General features: G+C 42.0%; 1 protein-coding gene across 1 annotated transcript in view; it reads right to left on the reverse strand.

The window, feature by feature from the left end:
• Positions 1-20,235, reverse strand: part of LOC117500756 (receptor for retinol uptake stra6-like) — a 68,096-nt gene that overhangs the window by 7,309 nt on the left and 40,552 nt on the right. Inside the window, exons 12-15 of the mRNA XM_034159532.1 lie at positions 15,734-15,867; positions 7,253-7,370; positions 7,080-7,181; positions 5,962-6,125 (exon numbers count right to left, since the gene is read on the reverse strand). Coding sequence (XP_034015423.1) covers positions 5,962-6,125; positions 7,080-7,181; positions 7,253-7,370; positions 15,734-15,867 — 518 coding nt within the window. The remainder of the gene's footprint in view (positions 1-5,961; positions 6,126-7,079; positions 7,182-7,252; positions 7,371-15,733; positions 15,868-20,235) is intronic.

The following is a 20,235-nucleotide window of genomic DNA, read 5'->3' on the forward strand; positions in this document are numbered from 1 at the left end:
CTAATCAGCTATGTAACATTTTAATTAAATCTTTATTACTGAATTGCGCCACATGGGGCACCAAAAGATGTAATGTTTTTGTTTAAATCTTTATGCCTCCACATGGGCGCACCATAAGATGTAACATTTATTTAATAAAATAATTTATTTATTACTGAATCACCCACACACGGGGAACCATAAATATGTAGCAATTTATAGTGAATAAGTAATTAAACTCCTAAATTGAATTAGATTGGACTAGGCCCAATGTAACGGGTCACCAAAATAATTAATTTAGGGTTTAATACTTATTATTTAATCAGTAATTGGGGCACCATCTATTAATTTTTTATATAGCATAGGTACTATAATTTAAACATTAATTTATCAGTCTCAAATGAATTAATCAGTCTCGTTTTAATTTAATCAATCTCTGATCTGAAAGTCTGAATTCTCACAATACGGCTGACCATGAGTTTCCTTTTGAGCACAAAATAAGCCACAGCATAAAATATTTACAATTTATTTACAATTTATACAAGAAATGGACATTTTACTGGCATTTTATGGACAGTGATCGAAAATAAGTTCATTCATGGAAACAATTTTCTTACTCACTCATGAGACATTGGAACGAAGAGAGATAAAGCTCAAAACTTTAAGAAATAAATCTGATTGGAATTTAGTGATGAATTGTGAAGCCAATTATGAAGAAAAATATTAAACAAGCATGAATATTTTTTAAAAAGGGAGCCACCTGTATCCATTGACAACAAACCTCTTTCATGGAGCTTGGACTGGGACAGTTAGCTGCTGTTGGAGGGTTGGTTCTGTCCATCCATCGTCAATATTTCTGCTCTGGGCAGTGTGAGCTCACTTGGGTCAGAGGTTATAGCTGCCTGCAGTCAGGTTTGAAATCAGCTCCATTGTCAGCTTGCAGGAACCAAGAGGTAGAAGGTGTTTGTTGAAAATGGTTCCTAGTAGCTTTTTAAAAAAGGTTGTTTGAACCAGATTAAAAATCTTTGTGAATTTAGAAAAAGGTAAACTTTAAAAGCCTTGAAAAATTATGAAAAGGAAAAGTCACTTTTCTGTAAATCCCCTTAAAAAATCAAGAGACTTGACGCACCTTAAAGCGTCAGGTTAAAACTTCGTTTGTCCAAAACTAAAGAATGAATGAATGCCACGTGGTATCTTAGCTTAGCTTAGCAATGCGGCCTTGCCCCCCCCCCCCCCCCCCAAAAAAAAAAAATTAAGCGTTTACAAAGAAGAAAGCAGAGAGAAGGAGGTAGAAGCGGCAGAAAATGGACAGGGAGGGGCAAGACTCTGTTCTAATTTTTAAAGGGGACTGACATCACCAAACTCCACCCATTGAGGGTGTGTAATCTCACAAAAACTTCATGTCTTCAAAAAAGGTCAGACAGAAATGATTCAACTATTTAAACACATTAATTAATTTGAACTACTATTATTCTAAGACACTCAAATGGACACATTATTCATAGTCACTTAAACACACCCTTTGGATAAACAGAATACTTCAGTCTCAACATTTTAGATACTGCAGAAAGGTCACATACACACATCAGTTAAAATGAACACGTCAATAAATGGAATGATTACATGCAAAGCAGTTTGAATAATCAATACAAACAAACATTATAAGTCTTTAGATATCAATGAAAGAAATACTGATCTAATTTTTTATTTCAAACCAAAGGTGTTTTCCTTTGCTTTAAACAAAGAAAGTAGTTGGTCGTGGAGACTCAAAGATTTATGGCCCCATCTTGTCGTGGGGGACGTTTTGTAGTCTTGAGAGGTTCCTGCCTTAGTTTGATCATAACGTTTGGGTTCTCCTGGCCTGGAGAAGCTCAAATTCTGACGTGAAGCAATTATAATGTCATGTAATTCATAATGACCGAAATTTAACCAATAAAAGCCGAGGGCTTCCCTTTGAAGAACTTTGAATTACAGCTTTGTTTTCCTCTGGAAGCAGTGTTGGACCATCTGGGGACATCTCCAAAACTTATCTGAAGATCTCCAGATGACTTAGGAATTTCTCAACTGGGGTGGAAAGCACAGTCTCTGTCTCCAGCTGCAAACTCAGGTTTTTGTGTTGAGACAGCATTAATGTACTTTATTTAATCAGGGCAAATTGAGGCCATGGCGCTACAGCTAATTAACTCATAACACCTCCAGAGGTCTTTAACTGGTCTCTCAGTCTAGTTCTGTAGGCTACACAATCACGGGGAAGACTGCTGACTTGACGTCTTGGCTGAGCTAAAGACAAAAAGGACTGGACTGCTGCTGAGTGGTCCAAAGTTATGTTCTCTGATGAAAGTAAATTTTGCATTTCCATTGGAAATCAAGGTCCCAGAGTCTGGAGGAAGAGAGGAGAGACACAGAATCCATGTTGCTTGAGGTCCAGTGTAAAGTTTCCACAGTCAGTGATGGTTTGGGGTGCCGTGTCGTCTGCTGGTGTTGGTCCACTGTGCTTTCTGAGGTCCAAGGTCAACGCAGCCGTCTACCAGGAAGTTGTAGAGCACTTCATGCTTCCTGCTGCTGACCAACTTTATGGAGATGCAGATTTCATTATCCAACAAGACTTGGCACCTGCACACAGTGCCAAAGCTACCAGTACCTGGTTTAAGGACCGTGGTATCCCTGTTTTTAATTGGCCAGCAAACTTGTCTGAACTCAACCCCATAGAAAATCTATGGGGTATTGTGAAGAGGAAGATGCCACACGCCAGACCCAACAATGCAGAAGAGCTGAAGGCCACTATCAGAGCAGCCTGGGCTCTCATCCCACCTGAGCAGTGCCACAGACTGATCGACTCCATGCAACACCGAATTGCTGCAGTAATTCAGGCAAAAGGAGCCCCAGCTACATATTGAGTGCTGTACATGCTCATACTTTTCATGTTCATACTTTTCAGTTCGCCAACATTTCTAAAAATCCCTTTTTTTTTGTTGGTCTTAAGCAATATTCTAATTTTCTGAGATACTGAATGTGGGATTTTCATTAGTTGTCAGTTATAATCATCAAAATCAAAGAAATAAACATTTGAAATATATCAGTCTGTGTGTAATGAATGAATATAATATACAAGTTTCACTTTTTGAATGGAATTACTGAAATAAATCAACTTTTTCATGATATTCTAATTATATGACCAGCACCTACATGTGTGTACACACTTCATGGTTTTGGTTATTCAGACTTCACATGTCTTTGTCTGCCTTAATACACAACTTCCATGAGGTTGGCATGACGTTATTAAGCTGTTAGGATTTTACCTTTTCTGTTTGTATCTTCTGCTGTGTTCCCCCCATATCTCTGTTTGTTTTGTTAGTCTATGATGGGCGTGGCTCACCTTTTGACATTTCGCACCTACAATCTATCAACCACTCCTGTGCAGTTTAAAGACCGGCTCATTCTTCCACTTCTCGCCTTTTCGTTGATGTCCTGTGGTGAACATGGCTCTCGTTCATAGTTCTTTTTTTATTAGGAAACGGAGCAGGCCACAGCTTTTATTGAAGCTTAGGGCTAGTGGCTGGCGATAACCTTAGTATTTCTTTTGTTTTTCTTGTTGTCACTGTTTGCGGTGCAGCTTCATCCAGAGATGGGTGGTGTAGATGTTCCAGTAACCGTAGTGGACCAAAAACATTTTCTGTATATTCGTTTTGTGAATTGTTTTGTAATTTACAGTGAGGAAAATAAGTATTTGAACACCCTGCGATTTTGCAAGTTCTCCCACTTAGAAATCATGGAGGGGTCTGAAATTTTCATCTTCGGTGCATGTCCATTGTGAGAGACATAATCTAAGAAAAAAAATCCAGAAATCACAATGTTTAATTTTTTTAATAATTTATTTGTATGTTACTGCTGCAAATATGTATTTGAACACCTACCAACCAGCAAGAATTCTGGCTCACACAGACCTGTTAATTTTTCTTTAAGAAGCCCTCTTATTCTGCAGTCTTTACCTGTATTAATTGCACCTGTTTGAACTTGTTACCTGTATAAAAGACACCTGTTCACACACTCAATCAATCACACTCCAACCTGTCTATCATAGCCAAGACCAAAGAGCTGTCTAAGGACACCAGGGACAAAACTGCAGACCTGCACAAGGTTGGGATGGACTACAGGACAACAGGCAAGCAGCTTGGTAGAAGACAACAACTGTTATGATTATTTATTAGAAAGTGGAAGAAACACAAGATGACTGTCAATCTCCCTCGGTCTGGGATTCCATGCAATATCTCACTTTGTGGGGTAAGGATGATTCTGAGAAAGCTCAGAACTACACAGGAGAACCTGGTCAATGACCTGAAGAGAGCTGGGACCACAGTCACAAAGATTATATTAGTAACACATGATGCTGTCATGGTTTAAAATCCTGCAGGGCAGCAAGGTCCCCCTGCTCAAGCCAGCACATGTCCAGGCCCATTTGAAGTTCACCAGTGACCATCTGGATGATCCAGAGGAGGCATGGGAGAAGTTCATGTGGTCAGATGAGACCAGAATAGAGCTTTTTGGAATCAACTCCACTTACCATGTTTAGAGGATGAGAACAACCCCAAGAAAACCATCCCAACCGTGAAGCATGGGGGTGGAAACATCATACTCTGGGGGTGCTCTTCTGCAAAGGGGACAGGACGATTGCACCGTCTTGAAGGGAGGATGGATGGGGTCATGTATTGCGAGATTTTGGCAAACAACCTCCTTCCCTCAGTAAGAGCATTGAAGATGGGTCATGGCTGGGTCTTCCAGCATGACAATGACCCCAAACACACAGCCAGGGCAACTAAGGAGGGGCTCCGTAAGAAGCATTTCAAGGTCCTGGAGTGGCCTGGCCAGTCTCCAGACCTGAACTCAATAGAAAATCTTTGGAGGGAGCTGAAACTCCAAACCTGAAAGATCTAGAGAAGATCTGTATGGAGGAGTGGAACAAAATCCCTGCTGCAGTGTGTGCAAACCTGGTGAAAAACTACAGAAAACGTTTGACCTCTGTAATTGCAAACAAAGGCTACTGTACCAAATATTAACATTGATTTTCACAGGTGTTGAAATACTTATTTGCAGCAGTAACATACAAATAAATAATTAAAAAATCATACATTGTGATTTCTGGATTTTGTTTTTTTTAGATTATGTCTCTCACGGTGGACATGCACCTAAGATGAAAATTTCAGACCCCTCCATGATTTCTAAGTGGGAGAAATTGCAAAATCGCAGGGTGTTCAAATACTTACTTTCCTCATGTCTGTAGCATGGCCCAAGCAGAGGGTCACCCCTTTGAGTCTGGTCTGCTTGAGGTTTCTTCCTCAGAGGGAGTTTTTCTTTACCACTGTTACTCTGGGAGTTGGTAAGGTTAGACCTTACTTGTGTGAAGGGCCTTGAGGCAACTCTGTTGTGATTTGGCGCTATATAAATAAATGAAAATGAAATGAAATGAAATGAAACATGTTAAATAAAACATAACTGCCAGATGCTTCAAAGTGAAACAATTCATGTGAATATGACTCTTTGCGGTACATTCTGGGTACATTTTTGCCCACATGCGATCAGGAGAATTCAATTGACTGTCTGACCTTTGATGACATGATAACATGTCATCAGTAAAGGGGTGATACATTTCAAATACTGTGGCAAGTAAGGCATGAAGAATCCAGAATGTGACATGGATTTTAGGTTTTCTTGTCGATTCCAGTGACTTCTACACTGCAAATCCCCATGTTGTGCCATCTGTTTGACAGATCCAAACTTAATATGAATATGACCATAAGTACTTGGACAGTGACAGTTGTCATTTTACTTCTGTTCACCACCACAATGAAGTTGAAACTGAAACATATCAAGATGTGGTTGTAGTGGAGACTTTAATCAGGATGACACACTGTTGTTAACCACTAAAGACATTGAGACCTGCAATAAGTAGTAAGACCCAACTTGGAGTCTTGAACACTTTGTTACCTGGGTCACAGGACTCTGAGTTTCGGTGCATCAGGCTGATGTCAATGCGGCCCAGGTGGATGATGTTGTACAAAGCAGTAATCACCATTCTCCATATTGCTGCTATTAGACCCACCACAGTGTTGATCAGGAACAGCAGATATGTCAGAAGGAACAAACTCTCCCTGGATGTCACCAAGAACTGAGTTAGTTTGATCTCTGAGTAGTAAAATAATACCTTAAAATGTTCTTGAATTTTAGTTGGATGCTCATATCAGTCAGGTCAATATCACCAGAGATTCTGGCCAAAAGTTGTGGCTGCCTTCTAAGAGCAACAAATCCTATCGGAACAATTTGGAATTACAGCTGATGTTGAAGGAAGGATCAAAACTGGCTACGTTTACATGCCATTAATATTCGGGATAAGGCCAATATTCCGGTTTCTGAATCATTAGGAATAACCAGTTTACATGCTTTAACAGACAGAGTTACTCCTGTATACATGGTCATTGGTATAATTTGGAATATCCCCATCTAAACAGTGACGCACGTCTTCCACTGGTTCTTGATTTGGTCTGGCGTTCGTGCAAATCCTGCTTCGCGTAACTTTTCGGCCACCTTCTTGTAAATGTCGCTATCTCGGTACTTTCTACATCAATAAAAGACATTATATTCACGTCTTTCACGATACTAATGAAGTACTCGGTTTCCTCCTCGCTCCAAAAGTGTGGTGCTGTGCTGCCGCATCTGGATTTCCCCATGCTTGTTTACCTCTGCTTCTGTGGTGTCCGGTGGGTTGCGCGCACCGCATACAAGTAGTTGCCGTACTCAAAAGACCATGATTCCTTGCAGATAGGACATGCGTAGAACACAAACAATGTTCCTTTCTATGGGGATATTCTGATGCGCGTTTATATGACCTGATATTCGAGTTAGAAAAGGAGTAACCCAGGGGTCATATTCGGGTTTTTAAAAACCGGAATATGAGCATATTCAGATTTTTGTGGGTGTTTACATGGCCATGCGCAACTGGGTTATTGCTAATATTCTGGTTATGAAAGGGTTATGAAAGGGTTATTGGCTGCATGTAAATGTAGTCACTGTGAAGGCATTAAACACCTGGAAGACGTTTCACGTACCTGTTGTTCAGGTCTGATGCTGATGCGTCCTTGTTGATGAAAGCAAATTTAGCAGTGACATGCTGAAGTGCTGTGACCAGAATCAGCGTGACCCAGGCTGGCCTGACACATGGAAAATGATGCATTATCTCAGCTCTGATCACAAAACCACATACTTCAGGTTGCAGACTCACCATGACTTTGCAGCCACTTGGAAGACAATGACATTACGAGCATAAAACACAGGGACAATGATCAAAAAGACCAGGAATAAGAAGCAGATGAAGAACACAATAGTCTGGATGACCACTGCTGCAAAGACAGAGACATGAAGAAAAAAGTTTTTCTTCATTTTGAATTAAAATACATTTCCAAAAACTATTATGAATCTTCAACAAAGAAAATCACAGAATATTATCTGGGATCTAGATCTGTACATTAGCTGTTCTACAGCAAATTGGACATTCACTCAGAAGTAATAAAGTGCTCGTTTATTACTGTTCAGCCTGTAAATAGACACACTGAATTCATCTTAATTTGGCTTTGGGAACTTGGTTTTGTAGAGGAATTTAAACCTGCTCAATATTTCACCAGTCTGATGCAGGTTGCTTCCCCAACAAAGGCCACATTTACAGCTGGGTGGACTGACACAATGCAGATTAAGTGTCTTGGCTGAGGACATGGACAGGAAGCATGAGCAGGATTGTTACTCAGGTCCACATATTGGCAGACCAGCTCCATATCCACTGAGCTACATGCCACAAACTGATGAGCTCATTCATGTGTCTGTTAGTTCTCAACTGGCTGAGCACACCTGAATGAGGTAATCAGTTTGTAGAAGAACAGGGAGAAATTGAAAAGGTGCAGTGATTCCCCCAGGACCAGGGTTGGAAACTATTGTTCTCCACACTTTAAAATGCATATATTGTAGCATGTGCTTCACAACAACTAAAAAAACCCAAACACTACAAGAATTTGAAGTACAGAAGGCCTGCCTGCACCTGTTTGTCCTGGTGTGCCCTAAACAACCTATTGATGGTTCTCAAAGACGCCAATCAAGTGCTGAACAGCAGCTTGAACATCTACCACTGTCAGAAGATGGTTTACCTTGAGATCACCCACAACTGCACCAAGCATGCACTGTATGTGAAAGCTCTGAAAGCCATGCAGCATGCATTGGTCAACAGCCCAGGACAACACAAACCCTCCTCCTGCATATAATCCCACTGGAGATAGACAACAGACAAACATCTACGGTGCACCACTAAGAATCTTCCTCGATTACACTCTTCCGAACAGCCCTACTGCAGATGACCTACTGTCAGACCACCACACAAGGCACCTGGTGTGACCCTGCAACCCAGCAATTTAAGGTATCCAGCCTGTGGCACACATAGCCAAAAATGCCCATGAAGATCAGTTTGCCCTCAGACTGCCCCAGAAAACATCAAGCATACACCTGAAAGGTACTCAGCATGCACTGCACAACTGGCCATGACAACACCCATGTCAAGCCCTCTTGCAGACACTTTAAAAATGTAGATGACCTCCTCAGAAACCATCTGTGCTATCCACAGCTTGGAGACCATGCTGGAAAGGGTCCAACATGGACTGCTCAATAACTCACATGTCCACCACTAACAGAAAATCTGTCTTCACATTATCCTAGAGGACATCAAGCCCACTCTGCACAATATCACCCTTGGTGTGCCATTCTCATCAGCCTGCTGCTGTCCAACCCTCCTGCCAGCCGCAGCACAGATGGTTCCCCCAACAGTAGACACAGCAGTCCTGGGGCCTGTACTACGAAGCGGGGTTACTGGCTTATCAGGGTAACTTCGGGAGTAAGTTGATAACGTGTGGAGTAACTTCCTGGTTAACCCATACTACAAAAGGTGGATAGGTTTTGATCGAGGTATGCTGCCATGGCAATTTACGCTGCGTGCCAAACCTGCTCCGAGCAGGTTATGTTCTAAGTTAGCTTGAGGTTTTCGCTTAACCACTCCCTTTATAAGTACCGCCCATCCACCGTCAATCACTCCGAAGACAATGCCAGCCTACCTGGATGATCCGTTTGATATTGGGGCACAAATTGTGAGGGGCTCTCGTCGCAGGGTGAGGGTTTTTAAAGACTGCCAGAATCCGCTGACATACCCGGACGATATTCTCCATGAAAGATATAGATTCTCAGCCGAGGGAATTCGTTATCTTTGTCAGCTGATCGGGCCAGACGTCTGTAACATCACTCATCGTAGCAATGCCCTGACGATCAAGCAGATAATGTGCCTTGCGCTTAGATATTTTGCCAGTGGACAATTTATGTATTCCATCGGTGATGCTGAACATCTGAGCAAGAATACTGTATGTCGTATGATTCGCAAGGTAGTACTTGCTCTATCTAAACTGTTGGATGCATTTGTCGTTTTCCCTGGCCATTTATCCGCAATGCATATCAAAGAAGGTTTTTATGCAATCGCGGGTAATTACTAATATCAAAATAGGTCTAATGCATGTCCATTAATTAGGCGAAGTGGGGCTTATCAATAGCAATTTCTCCTAGGTTTCCGAAGAGTAATAGGAGCCATTGATTACACGCAAATCACAATCAGTGCACCCCTGGGAGAGCACGAGGGCGATTATGTCAATCGCAAATCTTTTCACAGTATCAATGTGCAGGTATAGCCGTTCTATTCAGCCTATTTCATATACCCATTATCGTGTAGTCCACTCTAAGCTCACCTTCTTTTCACTTATTTCAGCCACATAAGGGTTGCTTTGGTTTGGGTGATTTTTCTAAATATTCTAATATACAATTACTATAATTACATATTTCACATTCTTTTTCTCCCCACATGGGGCTGTCCTGTTGGATAACCTTCATGCCAAAGTGATATATATGTAACTATGTTAACAGAATGACCATTAATGGCTTTAAATCCTTAGCTAGGTAGCCTATTTAGGAAACATTAAATTAACCTAACATTTATTAGTAGGCCTATGCCCACTTCTGAATCGTGTTGCATCTGTGTTGTGTGGGCCGCTGAAGAGGAGGTACTGCTGGCCCACCACCACCAGATGGCGCCCTGCTTGGAGTGCGGGCTCCAAGCACGAGAGGGCGTTGGAGCCGCCGGGAGTAACAGCTGTCACTTATCAGCACCAGCTGTCACTCATCACCATCACTACATAAGCAGGACTGCAACTCCACCTCCCCGCCGAGAAATCAGCAACCGAGAGGTAATCTGACTCAACTGTGATTATCTGGTTAAACTGAACTCTTTTTGCAGCCGTTTTTCTGAGTGGTTCCTTATCTGAGGATTGGCGTTTGGTGTGGACTGCGATGGCTTCGCCTCACACCCCACCTCAGATAAGTGGTGTAACAGGAGCTGCACGAGTGTGTGATTGGAGGTGGAGGTGCTCCCTCCCTACAGGAACATTGACTGTGACATTACTGAGTGTGTGGACTCTCACTCACCTGAACTGTTTCTGTTCTCTGACAGCTGTACCAGGTCTGACAGCCGAAGACCGTGGCCACCTGGGGATTCGGGACTTGGCGGCTCCGGTGTTCTTCAGATCCGTTGGCGGTGGAAGCCGTGTGGGGTCCGGCTCTTCTCTCACCGGAGGTCTTCTATCTTCGAGCCTGCCCACACGTCACCTATCTGTAGAATTGGCTGTCTATATTGTCTGGCTTTGTCTGTATGTAGTTGTGCGATTCACAACATTAAATTGTTACTCTTTTGGCTTATCCATTGTCCGTTCATTAACGCCCCCTGTTGTGGGTCCGTGTCACTACACCATCACAACAATCTGGGCGTAATTAATGAAAGAAGGTCATTATTTTACACATAGACACTCCACGGGTTAATCATCTGTAACAGATTTGGAGAACAACTGAACTGTACGTACGCATTTACCCGATCAGCAATACGTTGCCAACAAGCCTGTCTTGCTTTATTGGCAGACGATGTGTTCGATTTCCCCCTTAACATTAATTTAAATTCCTCGTAGCTCCGCATAATAATCGTGCATTCTTCTTCAGTAAAGTAAGGTGACCGCGCCATCATTGAAAAATGGTGACGTGTGCTGCAACCCGCCCGTTTTATGTGAACGCGCACAAACTCCAATTAGGTTAACACAGGTTCAACAAATCAACATCTTAATCAGCGTCGTAGTACCGATTAACACCACTTGAGAACACCAGGTTTTGTCAACCCCGGTTTAAGAAGTTAACCCTGGGTTACATCTGAGTAAGTTAACCCCGCTTCATAGTACAGGCCCCTGCTGTTCAACCTGCATCGTGTACTCAACAGAATACTCTCTTTAAAATACTGATCAGGTTTGCATTTGGACTTTGTATTTAGATTTTATGGACTTTACTGGCTAGTTTGCTCGTTTCTTATGTGAAACTTGGTCTGAAACTGCCTCAGCTTGTGATTTATGCACCAGGCAATGGCAACTTTAAAAAAAATCCAACTTAACCATATTGGTAACCTCAGCCTTCCAGCCCTTCAAAGTAAAATCCTTAAGAGTTTCTCACTTTAGTCTGAACAAAGTTATATTGTGACAAACATCAAGCATTACTAGCTAATGGAGGGGCCCCTGAATATTGATTTTCAGTTGGGAACACATCAGTCTGTATTGTTGGACTACATAACATCCAGAATTATGCAAATATTAACAAAGATGTCAATTCTACAAGTTTAACACTTCTTGTACAATCCCAATTCCAATGAAGTTGGGACATTGTGTGAAGTGTAAATAAAAATAGAATATTGTTTCTGTGAAGGATCTCCAGGTGATTTCCATAGCAGAGAAGCTTGAATCTTTGACTGGACTGTCCCAGCTTTTTTGAAAACATGTTGCAGGCATCCATTTCAAAATGAGCAAATAGTCGCACAAAAACAATAAAGTTTATCAGTTTGAATATTAAATATCTTGTCTTTGTGGTGTATTCAATTGAATATAGGTTGAAGAGGATTTGCAAATCATTGTATTCTGTTTTTATTTAAATTTTACACAATGTCCCAACTTCATTGGAATTGAGGTTGTAGGTTCTAACAAGAAAAAATTCACTCCAGGAGACATTTCAGGCAAAGAACTTGCATAAGGACATTTTATATTAGAATTTTCTACTGTCACTCATTAAAGTATGACACTCCCTTTCTTACCCCACAAAAAAAAACCTGCCGACAAATGATATTTCGATAGCAGTTCCTTGAAGTATAAGTAACTCAGCTACACTGGTTGTGCTCCAATGCTAGAAGGCTATATGTGTTTAGTGACTTTTGGGCCTGCTTTTCAAAAAGTTGGGGGCACAGCTGGCGCCCTTTCTACCTCTTCTGGATCACTCTCCAGATGGCTGGTCTTGATATAGCTATGTGTCTGGTGGATGATAGGTGATGCTCCCCCTTCGGTTCTGATGCTGGATCCTCAGTCTCAGTGGTGCTCGTGGGACTATGACCTTTCTTTCATGTGGAGTTTGGGGGGGGCTGTCGTATGCTTTATACTCATAGTCCTGTTTTGCTCTTGCATGGGCCACAGTGTCATGTGGCAGGTCTCGTTCCCTGCAGGTACTCTGGGCAGCCTGGCCTGTCCTCTTGGTACATGTCCTTTCCCATATGGGCTGGTGTAGTTGGCGTGTGGTACCAGCTGTGACTGGCTGATGTAACTTGTATTTACTTGGTATACTTTTTAATTCATGCATATTAAGGAGGAATTAGCACAATCTGTTTTCACTTATTGTCTTAGTTGTGCTTGTTTCCAGAGCAGAATGGTTCTGGTTCAAGACGACCCTGTCTGTTGTCCATTTAATGTGGAGTTGCATCAGGAAGGGCAAAACCTGTGCCAAATCAACATGCACACCCATCTTGGATCTGCTGTGGCGACCACGATTAGAAAAAAAGAGAGAAGCCGAAGGGTTGAAAGACTGAATGTTTCATTCAACACAACTGGTGCCTTGTTGAATTAGAATGTTCAATCTTAAAACTCGTGCAAGTATTCACACACTAATTATTTGTATACTAGTTCCTGCTGCCTTCAGATTAATCCATCCAGTTTTCTTGTTGAGTTTATCATGATGGAAAATGGATTTGTTGCATGCGACTAACTATGTTACAAGATCTGACTTGGACTCAACTGAACTCTCAACTCAACTTTATTTATATAGCACTTTAAAACAACTGTAGTTGAAAACAAAGTGCTGTACATACAGACATAAAACAATTAAAAGCAATAAAATAAATAAGAACAGTTGTTTCACTGTCTTTAAAAGAAATTAGAAACAATAAAACAATAAATTAAAGCAAACCATAAAACACTAAAACAAAAACAGAGTGTCGTGCAGAACTGAAAGCCAGGGAGTAAAAATGGGTTTTAGGACTGGATTTAAAAATGGACAGTGAGGATGCTTGTCTAATGTGCAATCGTAGCTCGTTCTATAACGTTGGAGCAGCAGTAGAGAAAGCCCTGTCCCCTCTGAGCTTCCGTTTGGACCTCGGTACCTCCAGGACCAGCAGGTCAGCTGACCTGAGGCACCGAGCAGGAACGTAGAGTTGAAGAAGCTCAGAGAGGTAAGGGGGGGCGAGACCATTTAAAGACTTAAAAACAAATAAAACAAGCTTTAAAAGGACTCTAAAGTGCACAGGCAGCCAGTGGAGGGAGACCAGGATGGGGTTATGTGCTTCCTCTTACGTGCTCCAGTTAGGAGGCAAGTGGCTGCATTTTGCACCAACTGATGTGCGAGGGAGGACTGGCTGACTCCAAAATAAAGTGCATTACAGTAATCCAGCCAAGATGTTAAGAATGCGTGGATCACTGTCTCAAAGTGCTTTTGTGCAAGGAAAGGCTTCACTTTTTCCAGCTGCCTAATCTGAAAGAAGGTGGACTTCACTACAGAACTATTTTGCCGATCCAATTTAAAATCACTGTCCATCTTAAAACCCAAGCTTGTGACTGGTGGCTTTACATAGTCTGCCAAAGGGCCTAAGTCAACAGTTCACGAGAGCAGCTGGGGCCAAACACCATCACTTCTGTTTTATTTTCATTAAAATTTAAAAAGTTCAAGGCCATCCAGGCTTTGATGTCTTCGAGACATGACAGAAGTGGTGTGAGGGAGAAAGCTTTCTTTTTTTTTTTTTTTTTTCAGTGGCACATACTGTATATCTGGCTATCGTCTAAATTCAAATCAAATTTTAATTTATATAGCGCCAATTCATGATGAGATTGTCTCAAGGCATTTCACACAGCATAATAAAAACAGAAAAAACTGAATTAAAAATAAAAAAAAACAATAAAAAAGGCAAAACCATAAAAGAATACAAGAATAAAAACACATAACACTAATGATAAAACAAGGAAAACAAATGAGTCTTTAAACGTGATTTAAAAGTCTCCACAGTATCTGACTGCCATATGTGTGCCGGGAGATCGTTCCACAGAGCTGGTGCACGGTAGGAGAAAGCTCTGTGACCGGCACACTTTTTATTCACCCTGGGAACACACAGAAGTCCTGCACCCTGAGAACGCAGGGCCCGAGCTGGTACACAGGGGCTTACCAGGTCATCCAGATAGGGAGGTGCAAGTCCATGAACAGTCTTATGAACTAATAACATTATCTTAAAATCCGATCTTACAGAAACTGCAAGCCAGTGAAGGGACGCCAAAACGGGCGTAATGGTTGAATTTTCTGCTTTGTGTCAAAAGTCTGGCAGCAGCATTTTGAACCAGTTGAAGACCCCTAATCCTGGACTGCGGTAAACCAGAAAATAGAGCATTACAATAATCCAATCTAGAAGAGACAAACGAATGAATCAGAGTCTCAGCATCAGCCATAGACAGGATGGGACGAATCTTTGCTATATTTCACAAATGGAAGAAAGCAGTCCCCGTAATGTCTCTAATGTGGAGGTCAAAAGACAACATAGGATCCAAAATTACCCCAAGATTCCTCGCTTTATCCGTATGATGTATAACATACAAACCTAAGCTAAGCGCTAGCTGATCAAATTGATACTGATACCTTGCTGGACCAAGAACCTTCACTTCAGTCTTTCAGAATTTAAAAGTAGGGTGTGCCTAAGAATGAAAAGACATGGTGCCATGCTTTCTCAGGATGGAGCCCAGGGGCAATAAATACAAAGAAAAAAGCAGCAGCCCAAAAATGGACCCCTGTGGAACCCCATACAACAGTGGAGCAGAGCTGGACTCCAAATTCCCAAGGCTTGCACTCATGCTTCTGTCAGCCAGATAACACAAAAGTGTTGTGGTCCACACTGTCAAAGGCCACAGTTAGGTCCAACAGAACAAGAATTACATGGTCACCAAAGTCATTAGCCATGAGGATGTCATTAAAAACCCTTACTAGAGCTGACTCTGTGCTATGCAGAGTTTTGAAAATGAAGGTGCACAGACCAATGATGTTGCCAAACATAACTTCCATTAAGATCAATTTAGTACACATGCATTGTTAAATTGCAATGTAACAATTAAAATAAAAATTCTTGGTAAGAAAATAAACCCTTGCACCATGAAAGGATTTATTTGTGTGCGTGCTTGTGTGTGCATGTGTGTGTGTGTGTGTGTGTGTGTGTGTGTGTGTGTGTGTGTGTGTGTGTGTGTGTGTGTGTGTGTGTGTGTGTGTGTGTGTGTGTGTGTGTGTGTGTGTGTGTGTGTGTGCCTACCAAGAGAAATGATTGCCGCGTGGTATCCTGTAAAACCCATCCAGCAAACAATTCCTGCTCGAGATGGACAGACTGTCTTCTGGCTGTTATAAATGCTGTAAATATCTCCTTTATAGAGCCCTTTGAGGTTTGACCTGAAACAAAGCAAACGGGTAAAGTTTTCCAAAAATGTTTAACAATTTAAGAAGGCTAATGCAGATTGCTGGGACAGAGGTCTCTGCATTCAACTGCTTTGCCTCTGACTCTTACAATAAATAACCATTAGAACTCAGTATCAGTTTGTTTCAGGCTTCAAAACATAGCAAATTCACTGTGGGACATTGGGTTGTGGTAGTATCATGCTCTAGGACTATTTTCCTGCCAGTGGTTCTGGTGCATTTCACAAAATGGACAGAATAATGAAGAAGGAGGAGTGCCTCCAAATTCTTCAACATCACCTCAAATCAACAGCGTTGAAACTTGGCAAAACTGGGTGGGCCATCAGGACAAACACATTCAAACTGGTTGTGGGTTGGATAAAGCAGGATAACATGAAGCTTCCAAAACCATCTGGTCAAGGTGCAGCTTGCTATGGGATATTTAAAGTGTGTGTGTGTGTGTGTGTGTGTGTGTGTGTGTGTGTGTGTGTGTGTGTGTGTGTGTGTGTGTGTGTGTGTGTGTGTGTGTGTGTGTGTGTGTGTGTGTGTGTGTGTGTGTGTGTGTGTGTGTGTGTATATAAATTTGAGTCTGCATGTATAATTTGACCCTGTGTAAATTAGAAAAGACCCAAAATAAATTCAAACTTGTGCACTCTGTTGTTGTTTTTTAGTCATTAATGTCATTAAAACATCATTAATGATTAATGATTTTTTTTTCTTCAAATTATAGGCCAATTACCTCTTACCACAATTTTCTAAAATTCTGGAAAATGTATTTGTAATGAGGTTAAATGATTTCTTACCTAAACATCATATCCTTAGCGAACAAATCACACTACTTCACTGGCAGTAATGGATTTTGTTGAACAAATTTCCAATGTGATCGAGAACAGGCAATATACTGTAGGGGTCTTTTTTGATTTACAGAAAGCATTTGATACTATTGATCATACTTTGCTACTGAACAAATTAAAGATGTCTGGTATCAGGGGACTGGCACATGACTGGATAACGAGCTGCTTGTACAATAGGTATCAGTGTGTCCACACTGATGGGACAAATTCTTTTTGAGTTTTTGAGGATTACATGTGGGGTACCCCAGGGTTCAGTCCTTGGGCCATTGCTGTTTCTTTTGTACATTAATGATATATGTTTGGTTTCCAAGTCTGAAGTTGTATTTTGTTTGCTGATGATATGACTCTGTTTTGTAGTTGGGATCACTTGGGACAGCTCCTGGACACAACGTAGAATTAATTACATAAAATTAAGCAGTGGTTTGATTCAAACAAATTATTGCTCCATTTTGGTAAATCTAAGTACAGTATATATATTTGGTAATAAGTCCAGGAACCTAAGCAGAAATGTATTATTACATGATATTGAAACTGAAATTATAACAAATACTAAATTTTTTGGTGTTTATATTGATGATAAATTAAGCTGGAAAATGCATATTAATTACAGTGAGGAAAATAAGTATTCACTGAACACTGTGATTTTGCAAGTTCTCCCACTTAGAAATCATGGAGGGGTCTGAAATTTTCATCTTAGGTGCATGTCCACTGTGAGAGACATAATCTAAATTAAAAAAAAATCCGGAAATCACAATGTATGATTTTTTTAATAATTGATTTGCATGTTACTGCTGCAAATACGCATTTGAACCCCTACCAACCAGCAAGAATTCTGGCTCACACAGACCTGTTAATTTTTCTTTAAGAAGCCCTCTTATTCTGCACTCTTTACCTGTATTAATTGCACCTGTTTGAACTTGTTACCTGTATAAAAGACACCTGTTCACACACTCAATCAATCACACTCCAACCTGTCCACTATAGCCAAGACCAAAGAGCTGTCTAAGGACACCAGGGACAAAACTGTAGACCTGCACAAGGCTGGGATGGACTACAGGACAACAGACAAGCAGCTTGGTAGAAGACAACAACTGTTATGATTATTTATTAGAAAGTGGAAGAAACACAAGATGACTGTCAATCTCCCTCGGTCTGGGATTCCATGCAAGATCTTACTTTGTAGGGTAACGATGATTCTGAGAAAGCTCAGAACTACATAGGAGGACCTGGTCAATGACCAGAAGAGAGCTGGGACCACAGTCACAAAGATTACATTAGTAACACATGATGCTGTCATGGTTTAAAATCCTGCAGGGCAGCAAGGTCCCCCTGCTCAAGCCAGCACATGTCCAGGCGCGTTTGAAGTTCACCAGTGACCATCTGGATGATCCAGAGGAGGCATGGGAGAAGGTCATGTGGTCAGATGAGACCAGAATAGAGCTTTTTAGAATCAACTCCACTTACCATGTTTAGAGGATGAGAACAACCCCAAGAAAACCATCCCAACCGTGAAGCATGGGGTGGAAACATCATACTCTGGGGGTGCTCTTCTGCAAAGGGGACAGGATGATTGCACCGTCTTGAAGGGAGGATGGATGAGGTCATGTATTGTGAGATTTTGGCAAACAACCTCCTTCCCTCAGTAAGAGCATTGAAGATGGGTCATGGCTGGGTCTTCCAGCATGACAATGACCCCAAACACATAGCCAGGGTAACTAAGGAGGGGCTCCGTAAGAAGCATTTCAAGGTCCTGGAGTGGCCTGGCCAGTCTCCAGACCTGAACTCAATAGAAAATCTTTGGAGGGAGCTGAAACCCCAAACCTGAAAGATCTAGAGAAGATCTGTATGGAGGAGTGGACCAAAATCCCTGCTGCAGTGTGTGAAAACCTGGTGAAAAACTACAGGAAACATCTGACCTCTGTAATTGCAAACAAAGGCTACTGTACCAAATATTAACATTGATTTTCACAGGTGTTCAAATACTTATTTGCAGCAGTAACATACAAATAAATAATTTAAAAAATCATAGATTGTGATTTCTGGATTTTTTTTTTTTTTTTTTTTAGATTATGTCTCTCACAGTGGACATGCACCTAAGATGAAAATTTCAGACCCCTCCATGATTTCTAAGTGGGAGAACTTGCAAAATTGCAGGGTGTTCAAATACTTATTTTCCTCACTGTATGTTAAATCTAAAACATCAAAAGTCATTGCAATTCTGCATAAAGCGCAAGACTTCCTCTCCCAACTTTCTTTGGCCATTTTGTATCATACATTACTTGTTCCACATATGACATATTGTGTTGAGGTTTGGGGAAGCACATATAGAACTAATACTAATCCAATATTTCTATTGCAAAAGAAAGCTATAAGAATTATCAGTAATAAGCCATATCGTGAGCCAACAAATCCGTTATTTGCTGGTTCCCAAATTTAAAAATTCTGGGACTTGGTTGATTATATCACAATACAAATTGTTGTGTGGGCCGCTGAAGAGGAGGTACTGCTGGCCCACCACCACCAGATGGTGCCCTGCTTGGAGTGCGGGCTTCAAGCACAAGAGGGCGCCGAAACTTCCACAATATTGTTATTGTCTGTACTTCGTTGTGCGATTCACAACATTAAATTGTTACTTTTTGGCTTATCCATTGTCCGTTCATTAACGCCCCCTGTTGTGGGTCCGTGTCACGACACCTTCCCAACAGGATTTCTCGGCCAATGTCATGGATCCTGAGGGGCGTCAACCAGAGCTTGAACAGCCAATGGAAGAGCGAGGTGCACAGGTGCCAGCAGGAGGCGTGTTAGGTGAACTGCAGCAAATTCTAACCGCTTTCACTGCTCGGTTGGATTTGGTAACCGAGCAGAACGTTATTCTCAATCGGAGGATGGAGGCTCTCACCGCCAGGGTGGAGGCGCACGATCAAAGCGCTGCTGCAGCACCTCCTCCTGCTGGTCCCATGTCAGACACAGACGTTCCACTGGTCGTTCAACGACCCCCCCCACCCCCCACCCCCCCACCGTCCCCTGAAGCATACATAAGCCCTCCGGAGCCGTACGGAGGTTGTGTCGAGACGTGCGCGGACTTCCTAATGCAGTGTTCGCTCGTCTTTGCACAGCGTCCCGTCATGTACGCGTCAGACGCTAGCCGGGTGGCTTATGTCATTAATCTGCTTCGAGGAGAGGCACGCGCCTGGGCTATGGCGCTCTGGGAGCAGAACTCACGGCTCCTAACGTCATACGCTGGGTTTGTAAGGGAGTTCAAACAGGTTTTTGATCATCCCAACAGAGGCGAGACCGCTTCGAGCGTGCTGCTGTCAATGAGACAGGGGCGCCGGAGTGCAGCCGAGTATGCAGTCGACTTCCGCATCGCGGCTGCGAGGTCCGGCTGGAATACCGTTGCACTCTGCGCCACCTTCATAAACGGACTGTCTCCGGTCCTGAAGGAGCATCTGCTGGCTAAGGAGGAACCGCTGGATTTTGACGGGCTTGTCGACCTGGTTATACGCTTACA

Source organism: Thalassophryne amazonica, chromosome 2 (assembly GCF_902500255.1).
Source record: "Thalassophryne amazonica chromosome 2, fThaAma1.1, whole genome shotgun sequence".
In the NCBI taxonomy this organism is placed as follows: domain Eukaryota; kingdom Metazoa; phylum Chordata; class Actinopteri; order Batrachoidiformes; family Batrachoididae; genus Thalassophryne; species Thalassophryne amazonica.